Below are 25,033 nucleotides of genomic sequence, written 5' to 3'. Positions count from 1 at the left end.
GTACAAAATGAATCCTAGCTTTGTGAAAGTCATGAACATAGGGGTAGTGTGTCACAATTGTGTGGCCCCATCGCTGTAGCATCTGAATTGCAAACAGGTATTCAGTAATGATCTCTGTACCTTCCCAGCTTGTAGAATCAACTTGACGAGGATTTTTTTTGCTTGTTTACATTTATGTGAGAGTGGATGTGCTTTGTCTGCTTGAAGAAATTCAGGAAAAACTAATTCAGTAAGTGTTGTATACAATTCTGAAAGTGCTCTTTCTGTGCTTTTGTGGCATAGTGAGTTACTTAATCCAGATTCAGTTCCTGGAAAAGCTTGGTCTCCTACTCTCATGAGCAACCCTGCTGTTGGTCAATAGTTCCATTGTTATCCCAAGGTTCTGTTAATTAGCTTTTGCTCTGTTGTGTGTTCTCTTGTCCCCCAGCTTCTTTCTAGTCTTAAGCTCCTCCATCCATTTGTTGTCCTCTTTGAGTTCATGGAAACTTCAGAGGTCCAGATCCATGAGCAAACTTTGAACCCACAGTTTAAAGATTACTCATACTACTTCCATCTTGCCTGGACACTCTGTCCTATTAGTGCATTAGTTAAAGGCTGTTCAATACCATGTTCAAAAGACCGCTAACAGCTAAGGAAGGAGCTACATCTTAAGGAGTGATTGTTACCTTCTTTAACTTTCCTCTTTTACCCAGAACATCTGAAGAAACGTTTGGAAGACTACATGGCCCAGTTCCCAAATGTCCGAATCCTGCGCACCAAGAAGAGAGAAGGGCTAATAAGAACTCGAATGCTGGGAGCCTCTGTGGCAATAGGAGATGTTATCACATTCTTGGATTCTCACTGCGAGGCCAATGTGAACTGGCTGCCACCTCTGCTAGGTAAGGAGGTTGTTTGAAGTGTTGCTCAAAACTGATCTTCAGGCTGGTAAAAAGCTGGTGACAGATGTCGGCATATGGTTTATTGTATGTCCAGGCTGCTGTCTTCTCATTCAGAAATGTCCAAAGGAGAAAATAAATGACTATCTGGAAAACTGACTTTCTAAAGAAAATCCTGGGAGAGCTGTCAGCGACCTGTAGGCTTCAGTACAATGCATTTCTCTATGCGAGAGTCATAAAACCCACAATTTCCCCCAAAACAGTTTTTTTTTAATTAAAAGCAGAGATCATGTTCTGTTACCCCCCACTAAGAGAACTCTTGCATAATTTATAGTTTGCTGGAAGAGCAAACCATTCATGTAGTCATTCAGCAGCTCGTAAAGAGAAATTAGTTGAAGGACATAAAGCTAAGCTTGTAGTTTTTAAATAGCTCTTGACTGTTTCTGTGGAAATATATTTAATCTGCAAACGTGGAAAATCATATTTTATGGATAATGTGAATTGCTGCTATGTACACCTAGAATGTGTGTGATCCTTTACAAAGTGGTCTTTAAAATAGTCTTTAACAGGATTGCAGTTTCATAAGGTGAATTCTTTCGCATGTATCTTATTAAATGGACAATGTTCTCTTTTTCAAGGGAACTGGCTTTTTTCCTGTGCATCTTAATTCTGACCTGCAGCACCCCACTCCCCTACTGATCTAATTCTGGACCTACCTTTCAGTGAGACTCTACTTGTGCCGAACTGCAAGTTAGTTCCATTTGCAATGCCCAAATGGAAAGGAGGATGAGACCACTCAACCTGGGTTTTTTGCATGTGACCAGTGCCAGGATTTGGACTCTGGACACTTGTAGGACCAGAAAGACTGTGCTTACTAAACCAGCCACATGACTTATAGCGCGCATCTGGGAGCATCCAGTTTACTTAAGGTTGCAATGCAGTTTTATATAGCATCTTTAATCCTAAAGAGTATCAGGCTGCTCTACAAGCCTATTTCAAGTGACATATGTGCCATGGGAATGCAGCCAACTCTGGGGTGAAACATGGCATCTGTCTAGCAACTAATGACAGTAACACCAAGAGGTGAAAAACATGTAGTCGCAAACTGAAATGAAAAATTGTCGTCTGGGTTCTCATATAGCAATGCTGTTACTTTCACGGCCCGTCAATTTGTGTGTCTGGTATTAATTCTGCATGGTGTAAAACATTTGCGACTTTCTGAGCCCCAGGGAATGGAAACAAAAGAAGTCCAAATGCCTTTGAAATGAGAACATGTACAGTATGCTTTAATTTAAAAATATAAAACATTTTTGTTACAGGTGTTCCTTGGAATCTACAATATATTATCTGTCACTTTGGTTCTTAAAGTTAACTTCTAGTTAAGAAAACTTGTTAATAAAATGAATATTGAAGTTCCAGATGTCTAGGTTGGAACTAATCCTGTCTCGGTATTTTTCAGCTGGAATTAAAGATTATGGGGAGGCACAGATGTATGTTTCTAGAGCCTGCCAAGATTAGTTATGCCATTAGTCTGAATCACTTCCTGCCAGATTCTGGCACGACACTTCAAAGCTTATTGGGGTTAGGTGGCATAATGGGTTATTGCACTAGCTTTCAACCAGTGCAGAAGGGGTCACATTCAGGTCACTTGTTAAAATGAGTTTTGTGGGCTCTGCAAAGTCCTTAGAACATGCAAAACATTCTGTTTAGTCTGGCATTTTAAGTGGCAAGGGACCATTGAGAAGGGTGGGGAGTTATCCAGGTTTTTTGTTTCCATTTGTGATGCATTCAGTTTTTCTCTCACACCATAGGGTGGCTATTACCGGAGTAAGTGCCTAATTTTTCTATATCATGTATGTATAACTTATGATAAATTGATGTCATAAATACATATAACACCAGAGATTTTGATGTGACATGGAGCCTTTGCCCAAGAGAAGATTTAGGGTATGTCTACACTACAGTCATGGGATGTAACTGCAGCTCGTATAGACATACCTGAGCTAGCTTTAACCTGGCTAGCTCAGGTAATGGTGGTAGTAAAGCTGCAGCAGTGTGGGTTTCAATGCGGGCTGTACATGCTCCCCCAGAACCCTGGGTGATGACTTGGTTGACTAGCCCATGCTGACATCTGTATTGCTGTATCTTCACTGCCACCTGTATGCAAGCTAGCTAGATTAAAGCTAGCTCAGGTGTGTCTACAAAAGCTGCAGGTTCATCCTATGATTGCAGTGCAGACTTGACCTTTTAGTTTGAGGGGAAATGATAGCACAGGTCAGAACTGAGTACACATTACCTGGAAAATATAATTCTAACCTAATTCTGGCCAATATAATTGGTTCCTCATCTTCATATATACTGAACCGACATGCAATTTTTAAGGAAAAAACAGAAAAACAACAAAGCAGAAAATTCACCCATTCTGTAATGAGACAGCTTCTCTAGATCTGAAGGTGTTTAGTGATGCATAAAAGTTGGACTATGGTATTAGAATTATAACTAGTTGTATGGTGGTGGTTCCATGGTAATGAGATAAAGTAGACTCTTGTTTTAATATTGGCTTCATACCTGTAGATACTTTCCTTGTAACTATTGGTGAAAGGGACCACTAGCTACATGCTTACTAATTTATTTCTCTGTGATCCTCAGACCGCATTGCTCGGAACCGCAAGACTATTGTGTGCCCAATGATTGACGTAATTGACCATGACCACTTTGGATATGAGACCCAAGCTGGAGATGCGATGCGAGGGGCATTTGACTGGGAGATGTATTACAAGCGGATCCCTATCCCTCCTGAATTACAGAAACCTGATTCTAGTGACCCCTTTGAGTAAGTTGTTGAAATGCAGAGTGGTGACAGATGGCTAACAAAAGGTGCCCTGTTATAGGGTTGCTTATGCCTTGTTGTACGGGGAGTCACAAGTTGGTGGTAAACTACCCTCTGTTTCTAGCAGCTATTTATTTTGTTGGGTAATACGTTTCATTTAGACCAAGAACTGTGGACACAGTCTCCTCCTATGGCTACTTTTTAGAAACCTAAACTCTGCAGAGGTTAAGTTAATGAAAATTGTAATGTCTAATGTAGTCATCTGTTACCAAGATCCTTGGAACATACGTTTGTGACTTGACATTAGGGACACTAACAACTAACAAATAGCTCATGTGTCATTCTCCGGTAAAACCCGGTAGAATAATTAGACCAATTTTGATGATTGTTGTGGATTACAGAAACAATCATTTGGGATCAAACTGTTTCGTTATTGCTGTGCCTGCCAGCCTTAAAGGGCGATAGAATAGTATCAAATTTCTGCATCAAAAAACTGAAGATCCACCTTTTGACTTCAAGCCCCAAAACTGACCAATCATGCTAGGAAACTTGATTTCTGGTCTCTTGCTTCCCAGGCTGGAAGGGCAAGGAGGACTGCATATGTAACATGTTGGGGGTCCCTCCAGAAGAGGGAATTCCTTGTGTCACTCAACAGTGAACCAAGTAGCCAATATGAGGAGTGGCGTTGACTGGTTCCGAAGGGAGCCCTGTCCAATCCTCCTGGGTTGCAAGGAGTGGGAAAGGGTTGTAAAGCAAGGACAACTGGTAGATGCTCTGACAGAGGTGCAGAGGCACTAGGAGTGGGTGGTGAGAGAAATATTAATGGTATCTTGTTTTTCTTAATGTTCAGCTGAAACGCTGTATCTTGAATATGTTTGTAATACGGAGTCTGGTTTTTCCTTAAGGTCTCCTGTAATGGCTGGAGGACTGTTTGCAGTCGATAGAAAGTGGTTCTGGGAGCTGGGAGGGTATGATGCAGGTCTGGAGATATGGGGAGGAGAACAGTATGAAATATCCTTTAAGGTGAGCTATGTTCTCTGAAAATTACTTTTGCTTTGAAAAGATCTTGAAAACTAAGAAGCTCTCTGAGGTATGGAGCAAAAGTTATCTCTTGTGTGTATATAACAAGACGTTCAAAAGGTATGGGTGGTTGTAAGTAGGGATAGCCAGTTTAATTCTTGACAGTGCTAAGACACAGAAAACAAAGCATTAGTGATAGTCAATTTGAAATGAGACAAAATATTACCTGTGTGGTGCCACAGGGTCCATTTTAGGACCAGTATTCAATATAAGCAAGGCCTGTAGTTCCACCTATTAGTAAGGTTGCTTGACATTTCTCATTACAAGGTCTTGTTTTCAGTTGCATATAACTTTCTCAAACTTTAATCGTTTGTGCTGGAATTTTCCATGCCAGGGTATCTTCCTTAGGATGATGTTTTCTGGAAAATTCTAGCCAAAATAGTTCAGTTGTGTTCAAGAACAAGGTTAGGGGGAAATACATTTTGCCCATGTTGTTTAAAACAGGTGTCTGCAGCATTTTCTTTGAAAAGTTCTAGTGTCCCTGTGCTCTGGAACAGGACTTGAGCGATGTACTTTTGGGGTGTATTTTCACAAGGAGAGCAAAGCTGGCCAAATTACAAGCCTTTGAAAAATCACACATCTCCGACTTTGGTTTTTAGTAGCTAAAATTTCCAGAGATTCCATCCTCATTGAGCATGCTCCATTCCCTCACAGCTGCTAGTTCTGACCATGCTGCGTATGTACCATCTCCACAGAATAGATGAGTGTGCCCCCTCCAGGCCAGGGCTACAGGAGCGAAGCTGGGCTTTTCCTGTAATGGTTGCTACCAGCCGCTGCAGGCCAAAATGGGGCTGTGCATTGGAATTGAGAGCAGGGAGTCTGTCTCCTGTGCACACAATGGTACCCCCTTCTGGAGAATAAAGCCATTTGAGTTGAATGCAGAGGAGACAAAAGCTGAACCAGGGGAGGGAAGGAAGTAGATTGGGACTGGAGGAGATGGAGGGAGGGGAGCTGGTGAGAAAAGTGCAGGAGGAATGTGTGAACACTGAGATTGGATGAGGAGAGGTGTGGAGACTGGGACTGGCTGGACAAGGAGACGAACTTGGAATCAGTGGGGGGAGGAAAGGAAGGGGAACCTTCCAACTTTATCGGGAAAGGACGCAATTAGTCCTACAGACAGCCTCCTTTACTATCTAACCTGATTCATCTCTAGAGGGGGCCCATTGTGTGCATTGAATGAGGCAGAGGAAAAAGTGGTGCGCGGTCATGTAATTAGACTAACATAATGCGTAAACACAAGGGGGCTGAACTGAGATTGCACAGACAACTTTAATTCTGGCCTTTCCTAACTCCTGGGTGCTTGTCTGTGCAACTGCAGTGTGTTGGTTCTCGTTCTCTCTCTCTGTGTATGTCATACTGGATTGGAAAATACTGAACAGGATGCCTCTCTCTAAATCAATAGTACACATTCATCTAAAACCGGGTTTCTCAGCCTGCAGGTGATGTCCCAAAATAGGGTTGACAATATGCACCAAAAGAATTGCCAGCTGCTCTGGTCCCACGGGTCTGGCTGGGCTTTGTTCCCTACTCCAGACGTTGCGACCTGTGCTCGGATCACGGTGACGCTCGTTTGACCCTGATCATGACGGGAGGCTGGCCAGGCCAGAGTTTGAGTGATGTCTCCATGTGCCAGATTACAATGGCACTCACATGAATGTGGGGGCTGGGCCAAACCTAGTGGTCGCAATGTCCTGAGTGGGGAGCTGAGCCCAGGCAGCCACACGGGACTGGAGCTGTAAGAACAGTTAATGCAGGGGGGCCACTTAGATGGGGTGAGCAGTTCCCAGCGCCCTGTGCTTCAGGCCGCCTGTTCGCTTTAGGAAGGCTTCCCTGGGAGTTGGGTGGGGGAGGGCAGGCATTGAAGGGATCAGTGGCGGCAGCACCTGTTGTGCCTATCCTATTGTCCAGAGCTGCAAGACCAGGATGAGGAGGCCACTCCTGCTCTGGGCTCCTTCCTGACAGCATGGGGCTGGGGCAGGGGATCTTGGGTGGCTGCCGCTGAGCAAGGGGCTCTGTGCTAATTCTCAGGCTCCCTCCATGACATGGACGCTGCCAGAGATTCCCTGCTCCCCAGGAGGTGCCGGGGAAGCTGCCAGTCATGGGGTTCCCTCAGCCGCAGCATTCACCTTCCCTGCGAGCCTGGCACTGGAACAGCCCATTTCCCCCGTCCACAGAGTCTGATGAGCCATCCCCGCCCTGGGAGGAGGGAGAAGAGAATGGGGAGCCTGGTAACCAAGCTCTAACAGAGGGTGGTTTCCTCTGGGGTCTCTGCACCCTGGTGTGTAGGCAGCTCTGGGGGCCACTGGGGGAACTGTCGCCTCTGGCTCTTCCTCAGAGGCTCTCAAACAGCTGAATCAGGTAGTGGTGGCAACTGTGCGGGCTGGGGGGGAGAAGCCCAGAGTGGAGTGATGTGGGGCTTTGAGGGAGGCAGAATCGTCAGGATCTTCACCCCACCTCAGAAGTAGGAGCTGCTTGGAGCCAAAGTGCCCCAACAGCAGCAGCTACTGCTGATGGGTTAAAGGACCGCATTTCACCATGAAAACAAGCTGATCATCTCTCCTCTGCCAGACTCCCCTCTTCTTATGGCCCTTGTCTTCTCACCCACTTTTTCTCTCTCTCCTTTATCTCTATTGTTCTTCTGACCCCACACCCTTATCCAGGAGACAGCTGCAGCTTACTTAAAATGGTAACCACAAGACGGGATCCAGATTTTTTGGGTGCCTATCTATATACAAATAGCTGGAAAACTTCAGGGGGTGGGAGTGGAAATGTGGGTAAAGCGGGAGGCAGACATAAGAATCTGGCCCAGAGTTCATACCAGAACTGGAGGAGAAGATTATCTAAATCATTTCTGGCATCATAATGTTCTCTGCCATTTCAAAAAATTCAAGAGCTTCCTCAGACCTAAGTGGCCCCTGAACCCCCACTGACAGTTGCACCCTCCCCCCATTGAAATCTGAAATTGTGCCCCTTCAGGGGGTGAGTGCAGGATGGGTACTGCAAACCAAACCCTGCCCCTTCTCCCGCCATTGAAAAACTTGTATACGACAAGGGATTGAAAAGATTGAGACTTGGTGTAAAGGGCAGAGCAAAGAGCATAGGTGAGGTATAAAAAAGTGGATGGCATAAGAAAAGGGAGACAGGAGCCTGCTATTTTCCATGATACACATACAAGAGACAATCAAGGAGCCTGCCACTTAAAACTGATAAAAAGAGAATGTGTTTATGCACAACACAAATAATTAACTGGTGGACCTCAGTGCCACCGTACATCAGTAAGACCAGGAGTTTGGTAGGATTCATAAGAGGGTTAGATATATATATGGACAGTAAGAACATAGTTATATTGCAGTTTTTTAACCTCTAAATAAATATAAACTGTCATGCTTCAGGGCACAAACTGAGATCTGATGTGTATTAGGAAGACGTTTCTCCTTGCTATGAGGTTTCTTGCATTTCCTCTGAAGTGCCCAGCTGCTGCCAAAGGCCAGATGCTGGTCTAGATGGAGAACTGGTCTAATCCAGGGTGGCAGTGCGTATGTTTTTGAGGCTCTGACAATGGTTGTTTCATATGAATGAGGCTATTTTTTATCCCAGTTGTGATTGTTAAACTCTTAGACATTTGAGGATGACATAAGGAGACACTCTATTGGCCATGCTTTAATGCTGTTGAGATATCTATATCTTTTATAATCTTCCATTCTTCTGAAGCCATGGAAGTGTGTGAAAATTCTCACCTCCCACGTTAATATGTTTTCTCCTTACTGACATCTGCAGAACTCTGGCTTCACTTTTTCTCATTGTAGAACTCATTAAGAATGTTGGATCAGTAGACTCTGATGAATGAAGTTGCCTTTTCACAGAACAGGCACAGTATGGGTAATGGCTATGCAGACATCTCCACACTTAACAGTTGGTTGTTTCAGTCCTGGTTTAGAGAAGCCAGAGATGGGGATGGTTTAGTCTCTAACCAAGCAGTCCTGACTGCTAAGAGCTAGACTAAGACTGCTCTCATTTTGCATAAGCCCCAAACATTTGGAATAGTAAGTGACTGATGGTGATGACTCACCTGGCTTGGGGAAGGTTTTATTAACCACTGCTGATTGCCTGAGCCCAAGACATGGGTTTGTGTGGCGCATGAATTTGCTGAGCAAAAATGGTGTCATTGCAACCCATGAGACTCCTGTTACCTTTGCTGCCATGAAATCATGCATCCTGAGATATCTTCAGTGAATCTGGAAGTGGCAGTGGATTTCACAGACAGAGGGAATTAATTTTTAAAGGTTAGTTAAAATGTATTTCTGTACAGAAGGCCCCCTTACGCCCTAGAGGGAATTCAACCCCATATCTCTGTTTAACTCAGTGGTGGTTTAATTTGCAATTTTCCTTTAACAGTTTGCATGAGCATTTTGATTCTTATAGTCCTAGGGGCTACTGAAAGAAACTGGCTGGCGTCCGTATGGGTCCAACAGATGGTAGCAATGACCATGAAACAATGCATAGTTCAGCTTAGGCAGCCAGAGTCCCTGCTCCAGTTCATATCTTATTTGTTTCTTTCACCAAGTAGTTTCACAAATCTGCACGACTTTATGCTGTTTAAAGACCTATCAGACTCTGTTCATCTGGCAGTTACCACACCATAAATGATACTGTCCTCCCATTGTTTATTTACAAAAGGCTAAGTAATAAAGCCATATTGGAGGTCTCTTGTCCTCTCTGTTGGGGGGGGGGAGAATCTCCCCTTGGAGATTCCATTACAGTTGGATCCATTTATCCCTTTCAGTGTTGTGTAATGAAATTGTGTAATATTGTAATTCTCTGCAGGAGAGGGCAGAGGCAGCATTCATCTTCTTTCTCTTGGTCCCCTTTTGAAAATGCTGGTTTCCAAGAGCGATGACAGTGGCTATGCAATCCCTTTGTGTCTCATGCTGCAGCAGTCACACTGCTTGATCTACAGGAAACAAGACTCCTTCATTCATGTGTTTGCTTATTCTCTCTGAAACGCAGTGTGTTTTATTTCAGTCCAGAGATGGTAATTTATGAAGGGCTAAATTTACTCTAATCTCAGCAAAGACCCTTTTTTCTTTCAGTTAAAATGAAAGAGGCTCATTGTATTTCAGAAATTAAGATAAATTGATACATTCATCTATGGCTCATAAATTTAATAATTGTGCTGGAATTACAAGAATAGAAGGTTTGTTCATAATAAAGAGACATGCAGATAGAATTCTGAAGCTATGAAATTTCTTAGCAAAAGGGAGATTGTCAGATAATTAAGGCCCTGATCTTAAAGCTAAGGTACGTACCTTCGGATTATTTATTATTAGGCTCAGCAGACTTCACTTTTGTTTTTATAATTTCAACAGATTTGTTTATTTCTGTTAAATTCTTCTTTTGAGTGCTTGTTCATATTGCGTCTCGGTCTATGTAGCTAAGATCAAGTGTAATATCTGTTCTTAACCATTTAATATCTGATATGTCCATTCCAGTGTAGGTGTGTGCTTGCCCCAAGCACTGCCTCCAGAAAGTTTTCCCTCAGTGGTATCTGTTGAGTTGGCACTGGTGCGCCCTGGGGTCACACGCTAATAGCGCTGGTATAAAGGGTCCCTACAGCCCCCTCAGTTCCTTCTTGCTGGCTAACCCCGACAGGGGTGGGGGGTTGGAATGGACGTGAGCAATGCATTTCGAAGGACAGCAGTTATGGAAGGGAATATAAAGGGAAGGGTAAACACCTTTAAATCCCTCCTGGCCAGAGGAAAAACCCTTTTACCTGTAAAGGGTTAAGAAGCTAAGGTAACCTCGCTGGCACCTGACCAAAATGACCAATGAGAAGACAAGATACTTTCAAAGCTGGAGGGGGGGAAAACAAAGGGTTCTCTCTGTCTGTGTGATGCTTTTGCTGGGACCAGAGCAGGAATGCAGGTCAGAACTCCTGTAAAGAGTTAGTAAGCAATCTAATTAGATATGCATTAGATTCTGTTTTGTTTAAATGGCTGATAAAATAAGTTGTGCTGAATGGAATGTATGTTCCTGGTTTTGTGTCTTTTTGTAACTTAAGGTTTTGCCTCGAGGGATTTTCTATGTTTTGAATCGGATTACCCTGTAAGGTATTTACCATCCTGATTTTACAGAGGTGATTCTTTTACTTTTTCTTAAATTAAAATTCTTCTTTTAAGAACCTGATTGCTTTTCACTGTTCTTAAGATCCAAGGGTTTGGGTCTGTTCACCTATGCAAATTGGTGAGGATTTTTATCAAGCCTTCCCCAGGAAAGGGAGTGTAGTGCTTGGGAGGGGGGAAACGCTGCCAAGTGGCCACTTCCCCTGTTCTTTGTATAACACTTAGGTGGTGGCAGCTTTTAACCTAAGCTGGTAAGAGTAAGCTTAGGGGGTCTTTCATGCAGGTCCCCTAGAGTTCAGAGTGGGGAAGGAACCTTGACAGAAGGTTAGTAACCATTTTTTCTTCTTTGGGTGCTTGCTCATGTCCATTCCAGTGTAGGTGACTCCCAAGCAACAGCGCAGGTGGAGGGTTGGGGGTTTACTGACACACTGATTGTAACACAGCTCGGCCACTCTCAAGCTGACTGTACCTCGTACCAAGCCAGCGTTGTAATAAATAGCAGAGCAGGCTCATGGACACAGTGATGGTGGAATGAGGGAGTAGAAAATGAGGGAGTGGAGAAAGGGAGTGGAAATTGGCATTTTCTGTGCTTATGTTTGGTGAAAAATATCATTGGTGGCTGGATTTTTGTTCTTAAATAGTGAAAAATCACAAATCTTAAATAGCAGAAAGTAATTGACCCTCATTCCAGTCAGATCCCTGTTTGCAGTCAAAACATCACACACTGACCTCCTAGCTGGCTTCCTTTTCCTATGATTTCCTCCATCTCTTAAAACAGACAGGAATTGCTACACAAAGGCTAGTAAGCCATCTGTCTGTCCCAGTATTCAGTCTCCTGTAGTAGCCAAGAGGAAAGTGTTTTTAAAAAAAAAATTCTCCCTTCCCGTTTTTCTGTTCTCCCCCTCCCACCACCAGTCTGAGGAATGTGTATCCTTGCACCAACTTGCATAATACAGTACCCCCACAGTGTCAGCCATTCCCATGCAAGGGAACCTAGATACTACAGTGATGAGGGCCCTAGAAATACCTCTTCTGCTTCCCTTTTGTTAGTAAGGCTACGTCTACACTACCACTTTTGTCTGTACAACTTATGTCGCCATCAGGCAGGTGAAAAAACCACACACCCAAGCGACATAAGTTACATGGACAGAAGGGCCGATGTGGACAGCGCTGTCAGTGGGAGAGCTCTCACCCGCACAGAGCGGCTACACAAGTGATCTTACAGCGGAACAGTTGCAGCAGTACAGCTGAGCCGCTGTAACCTCGCTAGTGTAGATAGGACAGCCTGGGCACTACAGCATGGCCATATCTCCTTGCCTCGTCACAGATAATGCCTCTTGTGTTCATTCTGGTGATCAAATTGCTGTGCTTCGCCCTTCTCCAGAAGCATCAAATGTGAACGCTTTCCCAATTTCCACAGCATGAACCAGGTTGCATGTTTTACAATAAGTCCAAATACTCCGCAGTTGCCATCTGCATGATTAATGTCTGGGCTTCCCTCCTGCCACCCCGCCTCCTACGTTAGCAGCACAGTTCTGATTTACGTTTCACCGCTGGCCCCGCTGCAGGTGCTCAGCATAGGGTGCAGCTGCAAAGGGGTTGCATCTGACAATGTTGCTGGTTTTATTGCTCAAATTAGCACTCATTGTGAGCCTTCACTGCTTATTCTGAGCATGTATTCAGGCAGCTCTCCAGCAGCTCACATGTTTGCCCACAGTGAAACAGGCCCGGCATTCTACTGCTTTCTCTTAAGTCAGGGCAGAATACTTAATTCTGGAGGGGCTTGGGTTTGGATAAAGGGCAGCCTCTTTCCCATCTCCCGCTCCTTTGAATGCAGAGTTGATCTCCGTCTATCACCTAGCATTGCGGTCTCTATTCATCCCTGGCTACCAAATGAAGCCTGGATCAGGCGGCAAACTAGTTTCCTACCAAAGACCAGCAGGAAGGTGGAAAACACCCCAAAAGGGGATTACTGGACATGGCTGTTATCGCTATGTCAAATACTCCAGACGGGGGGAAGGGTCCCCACCGATGATGACTGCTGCAGTAGGGGAGTGCTTTGTGCAGAGTCACACACCATTCCAAAGTTCTTTTTGCTATCTTAATCCCCTCTAGAGAAATAAGTTGCAGCTTTGGTGGTGGCTGATGCTCACAGTGAGTGGGGCTGAGATCTACTCATTTGCTCTTTCCTGTTGCTTCCTTTGCTCTTACCTCCTTCTTCCTATACAGAGAACTCCCTGATCTATCCACTGCCTCCTTTCTCTGCCACCTGCCTCAGAGACAGCAAACCACTCTCCTCTCCACCCACTTGTCCCTTCCTTTCCTTACTCCCCTTGAAGATAGTAGAAGGTTGGCTTTCTTTCAAAGGTCTGGCTGATCCCTTTGCTGCTTCCCAGTTCTCCGTGGGGCAGCATGTTGTCATTCTGGCACATTCTCTGGAAATTGTAGACTTTGTATATCCAAATAATTTGGAATTATGCTCTAACAGTAGTGTTTTTTCCTAACGTTTTGTACGACATTGCTACTTGGAGCAGCAGAAAGAGAATGTACTAGCATAATGTGAGGATAGTGGAGATGGGGTGAAGTATTACTTTGTTTCCCTATCATATTCCATCGGAAGATCTAAATTGCTTTACAGATGGTGAATGAAGCATTACAGTCCGGCAGAGAATACTGGGGTAATATTATCTATCTTAGAGTTAATCTGCCTAGGATCACACAGCCAGGGGTGAGAAATCCTGGCCTCATTGCAGTCAGTTGCAAAACTCCCATTGACTTCACTGGGGCCAGGATTTCACCCCAGTTCGCCTGATGCCAGACCCCACCTTCCCTCAAAACCCAGGATTGCAGTATTTGTGAATATTTCCATTATTCTGGAAAGAGATCTGATTAGATCACCAAATGAGTTACTGGCTCCCCTGACTGGCTTTATCTGTAGTCCTCCAGGAGCTTTAGTGATGGCTTCTAGAACCTTGAAGCTCATCTCATCAAAATGAAACTTTGATATCTACTGTCATGGTAGCCAGGGAAGATAGGAAGCTCCACATTATATCAACTCTACTCAGAATAAACACAGAACCACCCCAGCTATGTTTTGTCAACAAATCATGACACACATTCTTGTGAAGGCACACGGTCCTGCCTTACAGAAAAGGAAAGTTGTCTCGGCACTTTTTAAAATGGTGTATTTTTAGTGTTGTGTTATGTCTCAGACAGATTAACTGTATTCCTTACCTAAAACCAACTAACATGGGTAATTGATTTCATCCATTCTCTCAGCTGGCACACAGCTATTTTGAATTTTTGTCCTGCAGTTATTACTTGACAAACCCTTGATTATATGTTTTTTCTTCAATACTAACTTTCTAATTCTTTCTGTTAGCTATGTTTTGCTGATGCATGTCACACTTTTTTCCCCCTTTCCTCCAGTTTTATAGATAAGAGCTGGTAATTGTCTTCATAGAGGCTGTAATGAATTCTGTCATCACACAAAGAAGCTTGCTAATAAAACAAATCAAAGCAGCAATGAAAATGAATGGGAAGCATGCTTTAAAATTAGATTTTTACTACTTGAATGCCACATTGTCACCTACAGAATGAGGAAATATTTAAAAGGCACCAAAAGCTGAGCTGGATATATTTGAAAGCTCCTTGTGGTATGTCAGTAGGACTCACAAAGCTTGCAGCTTTATTCCCAGAGTGCTGCAATTGCACAAAAATCAGTAGGCAGCCAAATGTTTTAAACTGTGGTCCGAAAAGTGGATATAGAAATTACCATCTTTGTTCCCTGTTCTTTCAGCAATTTACTTGGCTTAATAGTCTGTCTCCTCTTGGGATCTTTTGTAATGATGTCGTCTTCTGTGATTGTAATCTTCTCTGATGCCAGGTGACTTCTTACATCAGTGATACTGATACTTTACACCCTTGTGCTTTGAGATCTACTGATGAAAAGTGCTATGTAAGAGCTCGGAATGACTAACCCTATTTCTCTGTTCTGTGTAGGTTCTCACACCCTGTTCCCCCCACCCCACATAGTATCTGAGTGCTATCCAAAAATTGTAAATCTATGGCCTGCCTTAGCTCATCTAGCAAGGGTGTTCCATGGCAGCTGATCATATTCCTACTGACTGCACAGTGCCTGAGTCCATGGTCCCAGAAGGGAAAAGAGTCTTTGGATAGCTTGGTCCCAGAGCACTGAGAGTCTTGAAGATTAAGACCAGGACTTGGTAGCTCATGGGCAGATAGTGCATGGATCCAAGCCCCAAAGTGATGTGCTCCTCTCAATCTGCATGTTATAAGGTGGCAGCTGTATTCTGAACCAATGGAGGTTCCTTAGGTTCTGTGGATTCACCCACAAGTATGATGTGTTATAACAATCTACTGTGGCTGGCATGTGCATGATCACTATGGCCAGACCTGAGTCTGACAAGATGGGATGCAGTCTTCTGTCCAGCTGCAGAAACTTTACATTCCTGTTATTGCTGTGTGTGTGACCTGTTTTAGGAGTCCGAGGATGGTGTTGTCTTGGAGGCTCTAGGGCACATGCACTTTGCTCTCTTGCTCTCTTTTTCCTTTTTCCCTTTCATATCTCCCACACGTGGTGAAGGTGAGGCAGGAGGAACTGTGAGGTGGAGAGGAGATGAGTGAATGTAGGGCATGGAATGATGAGGCAGAAGAATGAGTCAATGGAGAGGGAACAGGGGTGTAGTAGTTTTAAAAAAAAAAGTGGGTAAATTCCATATTCCCTAAATGAGAAGTGGATAAACTCATTTACTTGAGTTTATCCTTGACTATGCTGCTGGGGGGTGGGAGAGACTGCTTATACATTTTAAACTTGTGTTCAGGCAGTCCTTTTATCTGCACGCAATGCTAATGCCTTGGGATGAGGAAGAGCACAGCTGGTGTAGCCTCCCATAGGTAGAAGCAAGGTGCCATTATTTCCTGGCCTTAGTGGCTCCTTCAGCCTTATTGATCACTAAAGCTCTGCAGGCTTTCCCTGGCTCCAAAGACTCTGCAGTCCTCCTCCCAGTGCAGATAGTCTGTGTAACTCATAAATTCCAGGTTTCTCTCACTGCTTCTGCAGCCATCCTTGCTTCCCAACCAAGTTCCATACATTGAATCCTGCTTTCTGCCCCAAAAGCCTTGCAGAGCTGCTGAAGCCCTTTGCAGATCTGCATTATGTGGGCTTAAAATATCACTGTATAATACTGAATACTTGGTCTCTTGGTCAATAGAACTTCTGATATATCCAAGCAGTGAAATCCTATCCCAGCCACTGCTGCAACCTGCCACTAATGTAACTTGTATTGCACAGGAGTTAGAGTAAGGAGCACCACTCTAATAGTACCAGTAGAAAGGACAACTGAAAGGACTCCAAAAGTTAAATGGAGTACAGACTTTAGTCATCTGCAGTAACTGTCCTGTCCTCTCAAGATATAACAGTAATTAAAAAGTACTAAAGGAACAAAAATCCATAGACCAGAGTTTCAGTCAAAATTCCTTTTTGTATTCTTTACAATAATAAATATTTGATTAAAGTATTCTGGGTTAGTGGAATTCTGGTCTCAGGAAACTGTGATAATATGAAGAGATGAAACTTCATTAAGCTATACACAGGAAATGACAATGATTATTAAATGGCTAGGGGCCAGTAGATAGAGATGAAACTCCAAAGGACTTTGGTGTAATAACTAGTAATTATGCAGCCGCCTTGGCCAAATATTTCATTCCCTTACTAAATATTTAATATTGTAGCCATAGAATGTTAGTGAATTGCCTTCTATGCATGAAGCTGTTGACTAAATTCATTGTACAGTGAATTGCAGGAGTCCAAATTAACCATGATAATGGCGTGGACCAATAACGCTACCTTAGCTTGCAGGCCAGTGGTCACCATCTTGTAATATTTATATATCTCACATATAGTGATTTTGGGTACTGAGGGGGGGATTTGGGTATCAAATCAAGAGCAAGACAATGTCAAGTGTCTCCTACTAAATGAAAGCAGGAAAAAATAGAAGAAGCTGTTTGAAGGTCAATAGGAACCAGGAATCTACTTAATGGAGCCTCGGTCAGGTAGTTAAATGTTTGTCTGCCCCTCCTTTGCTAAGACAAGCACTTTATTTTAATTAAAAAAAAAGCCAACTGAGTCGGAAGCCAGTCCTCTTAAAGTGCAATATCCTATTTTTAACTTATAGATTAGATGTTCTCTGACTGGCTGAAGTTCCTAAGTGTATTCCTTAAACCTACTGGAATGCATTTACTCACTGGTACAGAGAGCAGCATTCACTCTTTCATTCACGTAGTCAGGCAAAAAGATTACATCCGCATTAATCTAGGTATAAAAGAAAGATGTTAAAGGATGATGGCACAGAATCAATGTCTCTGCATGGAAAACAAACTTCTTGGCCTCACCTTGACACTAATCAGGCATCAGGTCATTATTCTGCAACTAATGCTCTATTCCATTGACTTTCTCTTACTTTTTTTTAAATGTAATTGTTTTCACCAGACAGGGACTTCCACTAATTGGAGGGCTGCAGAAGCTAGGAGTGTGTCTCTGCATTAAAAGCATAGCATTGATCTCCTAGACCTAGACTTTGCTCTGATACCCAGCGACAGTACAAAAGCATGGGAGCCAGTATTTTCTGGTTTGAAGCTTAGGCAGGTTTGTGAATAATTCCATCGAGTGTTTGTGTAGCACATGATCTGACCTATAGTGTTGCCCCCCCAAGTTACTTTTGGAGCTCTTGCCTGACGCAGAGCACAGGATTTGGCATGGGGATCCAATTTTTACTCCCTGTGTGCAATAATACACCATTTCACTTTAACTTGGGAAATAATCTGTGTCGGAGCTGTGCTGTTCAGAAAGAATCCTTTGCTTTTTCCCACCCGATGACCAAGGATCTAAAGAGCATCTCTACAGCCAATATGCTAATCTTTTGGCGAAACTGAAAGATGCCTGACTGAGCAGCCAGCAATCAGGTTTGAAGTTAGTATTTGAGGGACCGGCTGAATCAGTCTTTAAAGTACAAAGCTTCCATAAATCTTCCTATATTGAACATTTTTTGCTTTTCAGCTGAAGTGTATTCCGATTGTATATCTGTCCCTCTCTGCCATCCTACAGGTGTGGATGTGTGGGGGTCGCATGGAGGACATTCCTTGCTCCCGAGTGGGTCATATCTACAGGAAATACGTTCCTTACAAGGTTCCAACAGGAGTCAGCCTGGCGAGGGTAAGTGTTTTTTTCTAAATAACCTTCCTTTGCAACTTTAGAGGCCCAGGGACAGGCATGTTGAGGACTCCACAAGCCTCAACTCTCCCTATCTTGTATCATGCTTAGAGATGGGAAAAGTCCTACTGGCTTAGCAAATTTGTCCCTCTGTTGCGGCAAGGTACATTCATTCTCCCCTGCCCCCTCCACTAGAGAGGAAATCTAATCGTAACCAGAAGCTACTCTGGATCTTGACCAAAATTCTCGGCGCATTTGGAGTTATGGGGCTGTGTGCTTGGCTGGCTGTCGGCAATACAATCCCAGTAAAAGTACTGTATGCTTTTATCATTGAAATTTTACACAGTCATAATAGCTCAGAATACATTCTGGGCAGTGTGGTACAGGATGGTGATTGTGCTGCTTCAATGATAGAAAGACTTTTCAGCCTCATAGCATGTCATGGGTGTTCTCATTCCGTAATATGGTAATACTCCGTTTAAATAAAGGGATCTCATTATTATATTCCAGTATAATTAATGTAAGCTCCTAGGCTCGTCTTATGAAGGTGGTGTGCAGGTTTCCTTTGAGGATGAGGACTGAGAGGTCAGATATGGTGTGATCATTTTGTGATAAACATCATATCTCCCATGGGTCAATACTTATCATTTTTCTGTGCCAGTTCACCCAAGCTTAGTGATTGCTTCGTTTCACCCACATAGTTGCTACCGGGGCGTTCAGTGCACTGGATGAAGTGCACCACATGCTTTGATAGGCATGCGTAGGACCCATGAATCTTGAAGGGCGTGTTGTGCAGAGTATTGATCATCATAGCAGTGGAGATACATCTACAGGTTCACAGGCAGATACCACTGAATATGCTCCCAGGAGAAAATCCAGGATTTACACTTCAACACAGTTAAAAACACCTTCACCAAACAAGGACACTCTACCAGAGAAGTACATCGCATCATGGAGCAAGCCAACCTTCTACTATCTTCAAGGGGAATAAGGAAAGGAAGGGACAAGTGGGTGGAGAGGAGAGTGGTTTGTTGTCTCTGAGGCAGGTGGCAGAGAAAGGAGGCAGTGGATAGATCAGGGAGTTCTCTGTATAGGAAGAAGGAGGTAAGAGCAAAGGAAGCAACAGGAAAGAGCAAATGAGTAGATCTCAGCCCCACTCACTGTGAGCATCAGCCACCACCAAAGCTGCAACTTATTTCTCTAGAGGGGATTAAGATAGCAAAAAGAACTTTGGAATGGTGTGTGACTCTGCACAAAGCACTCCCCTACTGCAGCAGTCATCATCGGTGGGGACCCTTCCCCCCGTCTGGAGTATTTGACATAGCGATAACAGCCATGTCCAGTAATCCCCTTTTGGGGTGTTTTCCACCTTCCTGCTGGTCTTTGGTAGGAAACTAGTTTGCCGCCTGATCCAGGCTTCATTTGGTAGCCAGGGATGAATAGAGACCGCAATGCTAGGTGATAGACGGAGATCAACTCTGCATTCAAAGGAGCGGGAGATGGGAAAGAGGCTGCCCTTTATCCAAACCCAAGCCCCTCCAGAATTAAGTATTCTGCCCTGACTTAAGAGAAAGCAGTAGAATGCCGGGCCTGTTTCACTGTGGGCAAACATGTGAGCTGCTGGAGAGCTGCCTGAATACATGCTCAGAATAAGCAGTGAAGGCTCACAATGAGTGCTAATTTGAGCAATAAAACCAGCAACATTGTCAGATGCAACCCCTTTGCAGCTGCACCCTATGCTGAGCACCTGCAGCGGGGCCAGCGGTGAAACATAAATCAGAACTGTGCTGCTAACGTAGGAGGCGGGGTGGCAGGAGGGAAGCCCAGACATTAATCATGCAGATGGCAACTGCGGAGTATTTGGACTTATTGTAAAACATGCAACCTGGTTCATGCTGTGGAAATTGGGAAAGCGTTCACATTTGATGCTTCTGGAGAAGGGCGAAGCACAGCAATTTGATCACCAGAATGAACACAAGAGGCATTATCTGTGATGAGGTAAGGAGACAGGACAGCAAGGGCACCAGCGTTACTAACTGAAAGAAAGCAGAAGAGGTATTTCTAGGGCACCCTTGCATGGGACTGGCTGACACTCAGGTTTTTTTGCAGTGGTGGTGTAGCCGTCTTGGTCCAAGGATATGAGAGTCACGAGGTGTGTGAGGAACTTTGTTTGTGAAAGACAAGCTTTTGAGATTACACACAGCTCAGCCGATGAAGTGAGCTGTAGCTCATGAAAGCTTATGCTCAAATTAATTCGTTAGTCTCTAAGGTGCCACAAGTCCTTCTTTTCTTTAAGTCTGGGAAAGGTACTCAGTGTGTCACAGCTAAATACAGTTTATTTAGCCTAAAGAGTAAAACACATGTTTCAGGGGACCATTGAAGAGGAAGTGGGCAATTAACATGTCTTCAGTCATAGGACATCACCTACAAAAGACGAGCTTGGGAACTTGAATTCATAAAATCAGGCTATCAGAAATACCCGTTTCATGATTACAACAGTTGGGTAACTCACTAACCTCCTTTGTCCTGTGACTACAGAAGTGTTAATTGCCCGCTTCTTTTTAAATTGGTTAGTCTCTAAGGTGCCACAAGTACTCCTTTTCTTTTTGCGAATACAGACTAACACGGCTGTTACTCTGAAACCTGTTCTTTTTAAATGGTCTCCTACATCACTTTTCCCTCTTATGCTAAATAATTTGTCCCCTTGTATCTAGCTGTGACACTATGTAACTTTCCCAGAGGTGAAGAGCTGTGTTTTAACTCTCTCGTTCACCACCAGAAGTTGATCCAATAAAAGAGATCATCTCACCCACCTTGTGTCTCCAATATCCTGGCACCAACACGGCTACAACATTGCAAACAATGTTGTAATGATTGTTTTTGTGTTTTGATATTTACATGGCAAAGATTTGCAAACCTATTAAAACTTCCATATTTAATAGTAAAAGAAAAAAGAGCCCCTTCATCCTCAGACCTCACACTGTACTGGAGGAGTAAGTTACAGGAAAGGCCTGTCCAGTCAAATTTCTTCAGTATTGTAACTGAGAAAGAAAGAAGATTACATCCTTAGCATTGTATGCTGCAGTTTTTTACCTCTGGTTTCCAAGTAAATTGAAAAAGGGTAGTAGCGCCCTCTGGTGGGAAAAAATAATAGAAACAAAGGATACAAAACTAAACCAAGAAACAGGTCTCCTACCTGGCTTATATCTAGATCAGAGGGTCAGAAAACATCTTACTTGAACGAGACTGTGCCCTAATTATATATTTGGAATGTATTACTGTGACAAAGTAACTACCTCAGAGAGAGCTGCAGTGTTCTTCTTTCATCTCCCCTGTAATGTTAGAATCCTCTGATTCCTTGTTAACTCCTCCAGGATGTCAGAGGGCATTGGGAGCAGACTGGTGTGGGGCTAGAAACCTTGGAATCACCAGACTTGGAGAACATTTAGGCTAAGGTTTACGTTTAGTTACATCAGATCATATCAGTGATCATAAAGTGACAGCTTGGGAAGGGGGTGTGTTGGACTGTATTTGGAGCTGGATAAGGAGGTCACTTGCTTGCAGTTGCCTTAGCTGTCTTTGCTTCTAATCCGCCATGGCAAATGCATTGCTGCCAGTTGTGCATTCCATTGGAATTGGTACGTCAGGTGTACTTGTTGTGCTCGGCAGTCCAGCGAGTTTTTTCCAGTGAGAGAGCCTCATGTTGCCAGGCAGCAGTCAGGGAGCTAATGACCTATTGTACTCACTATGTTAGACAGCGCAGCTGGATGCACTGTGTGTGTTTGGCAGCAGTCAAGAAGCTGTGTATAGCTACATTGTGGATTTAATGTTAGCTAACTGCTTGCACTGAAATGATTAAATTGCTGGTTTAGTAATATATTGAAACTAAAATTCAGTGTGCGCCATTACCTGCTTGATATTTTTATCAATATATCTGAGTTTTTCTCCCAAATGAAGACTTGAGTCCCATTTTAGAGTCAGTACAGAAATAGAGTTAGCCTATGAGAGGCTTTGCTATTGTTTTTTTTAGTGACTTGGTCAGAGGCCAACCTGTGATACCTGTATGGTTAACAGGAAGCAAACAATGGGGGATGTTCTGAAGGGACTGCATCTCTAGTGTGTATACTCTCCCACTTACTGTGCCTCAATGTTAAGTTTCTCTTAGTTTTGTATATAAAAGAGATTAACAGTGGAAAGGAGAGAATTCTGTAGAAAGATGCTTTCCAAAACTGGGTGCTGCAGATCTCATTCACAAAGGATATGGCAGGGTGGATCAGAGGAGGAGGAGTGGGAAGTTGTCATCTCAGACCTCAAAGTGTCCAGTGGTATTTACAATCGCTGTCTCTGCTCTGACTTGTATTTAAAACAAGTTCTGGCTAAGTGCTATTTCCACAGCCACAAGGAACCACAAGTAATGGCCAATCACCAAGGATTCTCTTTTGACATCAACCAAACATACCTTTCCCTATAACTCCCCTGGACATAGAGAATACACTAAAGATTATCTTGCTCCTAGCAGCTCGAGAGAGCGCCTGTGTTAATGGAAATCCTTTCTGAGCAAAAACATGAGACCTGCTCTGAATTCTAATGCAGAGTTTTAATGGACACAGTTTTTCATGTACATTTTTCCCCCTCATTCCTTCCACACGTGCCTGCTACCTATGTAGAACTTGAAGCGTGTGGCTGAAGTGTGGATGGATGAATACGCAGAGTACATTTACCAGCGTAGACCTGAATATCGGCATCTCTCTGCGGGGGATGTGAATGCTCAGAAGGAACTTCGCAACAATCTCAACTGCAAGAACTTCAAATGGTTCATGAGTGAGGTAGCTTGGGATTTGCCAAAATTCTACCCACCAGTGGAGCCCCCGGCAGCTGCCTGGGGAGAGGTGAGTTCATTTAATAAACTGCTAGGGTTGACAAGCCAGAAAGATCTACCAGGCTATTTTGGATTGTTATAATAGAGCTAATCATGAGCCCTGATGCCTATTAACTCCATTCCTATGAACAGACATTACATCTTTATTCATAAAGATTCTGCGCTGAATGCTTCAGAGATCAGAATTCCTGTATGCTTCATTGTACTGGCCTGCTCAGGAACAGAGCAGACCCTTTGGCTGACAGTTTCCATTAGCACACAATTATAAAAAGAAATTGTATGCTGGCTTGTTCTATAAGATTGCAATTAGTGCACCATGTTTTAGGGGAGGCAGCATAATCCAGTGGATAGGATGTGGGTTGGGGAAGCAAGAATCAAAATAAAAATAAAACCCAGATGTCCTGTGAGACCTCGGACCAGTCAGTTAGCTTCTTTCCCATCCTCCTCCTCCTTGTAAAGTGTCTAGCCTAGGGATAAGAAACCCATATGTGTTTAAGGCTTGTTCCCCTAATTATTATTAAAAACAGGGGGTCCCCAGTATGTCTCTCCTGCTTATCCGTCATTTTGCATATCTGTCACTCATCCATAGGGGAACATGTTCGGATTCACATTGGTCCCGATCCACATATTTGTCACTTCACCTTTTGCGTGGCTTTTCTTTGGGTGCTTCCCTGGCGTTCAGGAGGCGCTGGGAGGGAAGGGGCAGAGGTGATGGAGGGGGCAGGAAGAGGCAGAGCGGGCCGTTATTTTTTATGGGGGAAAATGCCCCCGTATCAGTCGCCCTTTTCAGGAATGCAACTCCCGATGTATACCGGGGACCCCCTGTCACAGGCTCTGCCATCCTCTGGTGTAAAGGTTGTAAGTCAAAATAGGGATGACCTTTTATAGCACAGTAATCTGCCTCTTTCCAGTTGTAACAATGTCAGCTCAATTGTATAATAATGTAAGGCATTTCACATTGCACCTTTGTACTAATAGCTACAGTTTTGAGGTAACTTCTTAAATCATTCTACCTCTTGGCTGTCACTTTGACAAAAGTGTAACGTAACTAATTAACAATTTAATATTGCAGATCCGTAATATAGGAACTGGTCTATGTGCAGATACGAAACATGGAACTCTGGGCTCCCCATTGAGGCTGGAAACCTGTGTGAAAGGCAGAGGAGAGGCAGCTTGGAACAACATACAGGTAATCGAGTCTTCCTCGTAACACATTCATTTTTAAAAGGATCATGGTGAGGACAAGCAACATTTAAAAATAAACACCTTGGCTATGCACAGTGGCTTCACCTCTCTGGGTAATGAAGCACAATGCTGTGCCAGGTGAGTGAAATGTGGTCTGTTACCCATTGACCTAAGTACCAAATGTACTGATGCTGTTCCTAGTAGACTGCAATTGTTAGTATAAAAGCAAATAGCAGGAGGGAAAGGAACTGGAGCCTGGAAGGCTCCTTGAGGAGCTTTTACCTTTTAGTCTTTGAAGGGTTGGGGTGAACAGAAGAGAATAACAAAGGGAAAGAATATACCAAAACAATAAAAGAAACCGGTAACAAGGCAACTATGGTATGTAACAAAGTGAATATTAACTTCAAAGCATCTGCTGAAAGAAGTGATAAAGAGGAACACCATACATATTGATGAACCTGCAAGCACAGTCAATAAACACTTACTATCGTTCCTCTGACAGGAAGTAGATGCATGATTAACATCCCAATCATTGCTGGGGAGAGAGATTAACCTGACTGGGCTATCAATCCACCCTCCTGATGCATTAGGTGCTAGAAATGACAGCTTTATTGTAACAGGGTGGGCGGGGGGGAATATTAGTTAGTCTTAAAATGTAAAAAGAAAAGGAGTACTTGTGGCACCTTAGAGACTAACCAATTTATTAGAGCATAAGCTTTCGTGAGCTACAGCTCACTTCATCTGATGCATATCGTGGAAACTGCAGCAGACTTTATATATACAGAGAGAATATGAACCAATACCTCCTCCCACCCCACTGTCCTGCTGGTAATA

General features: G+C 43.6%; 1 protein-coding gene across 2 annotated transcripts in view; it reads left to right on the top strand.

Moving 5' to 3' along the window:
• Positions 1-25,033, top strand: part of GALNT10 (polypeptide N-acetylgalactosaminyltransferase 10) — a 123,279-nt gene that overhangs the window by 88,644 nt on the left and 9,602 nt on the right. For both annotated transcript variants that reach the window (XM_073355269.1, XM_073355270.1), the window contains exons 5-10: positions 693-878; positions 3,525-3,708; positions 4,611-4,728; positions 18,031-18,138; positions 22,803-23,024; positions 24,087-24,203. In XM_073355269.1, coding sequence (XP_073211370.1) covers positions 693-878; positions 3,525-3,708; positions 4,611-4,728; positions 18,031-18,138; positions 22,803-23,024; positions 24,087-24,203 — 935 coding nt within the window. The remainder of the gene's footprint in view (positions 1-692; positions 879-3,524; positions 3,709-4,610; positions 4,729-18,030; positions 18,139-22,802; positions 23,025-24,086; positions 24,204-25,033) is intronic.

Source organism: Lepidochelys kempii, chromosome 8 (genome assembly GCF_965140265.1).
Source record: "Lepidochelys kempii isolate rLepKem1 chromosome 8, rLepKem1.hap2, whole genome shotgun sequence".
Classification (NCBI taxonomy): domain Eukaryota; kingdom Metazoa; phylum Chordata; order Testudines; family Cheloniidae; genus Lepidochelys; species Lepidochelys kempii.
This window is presented reverse-complemented; position numbering and strand designations above follow the sequence as displayed.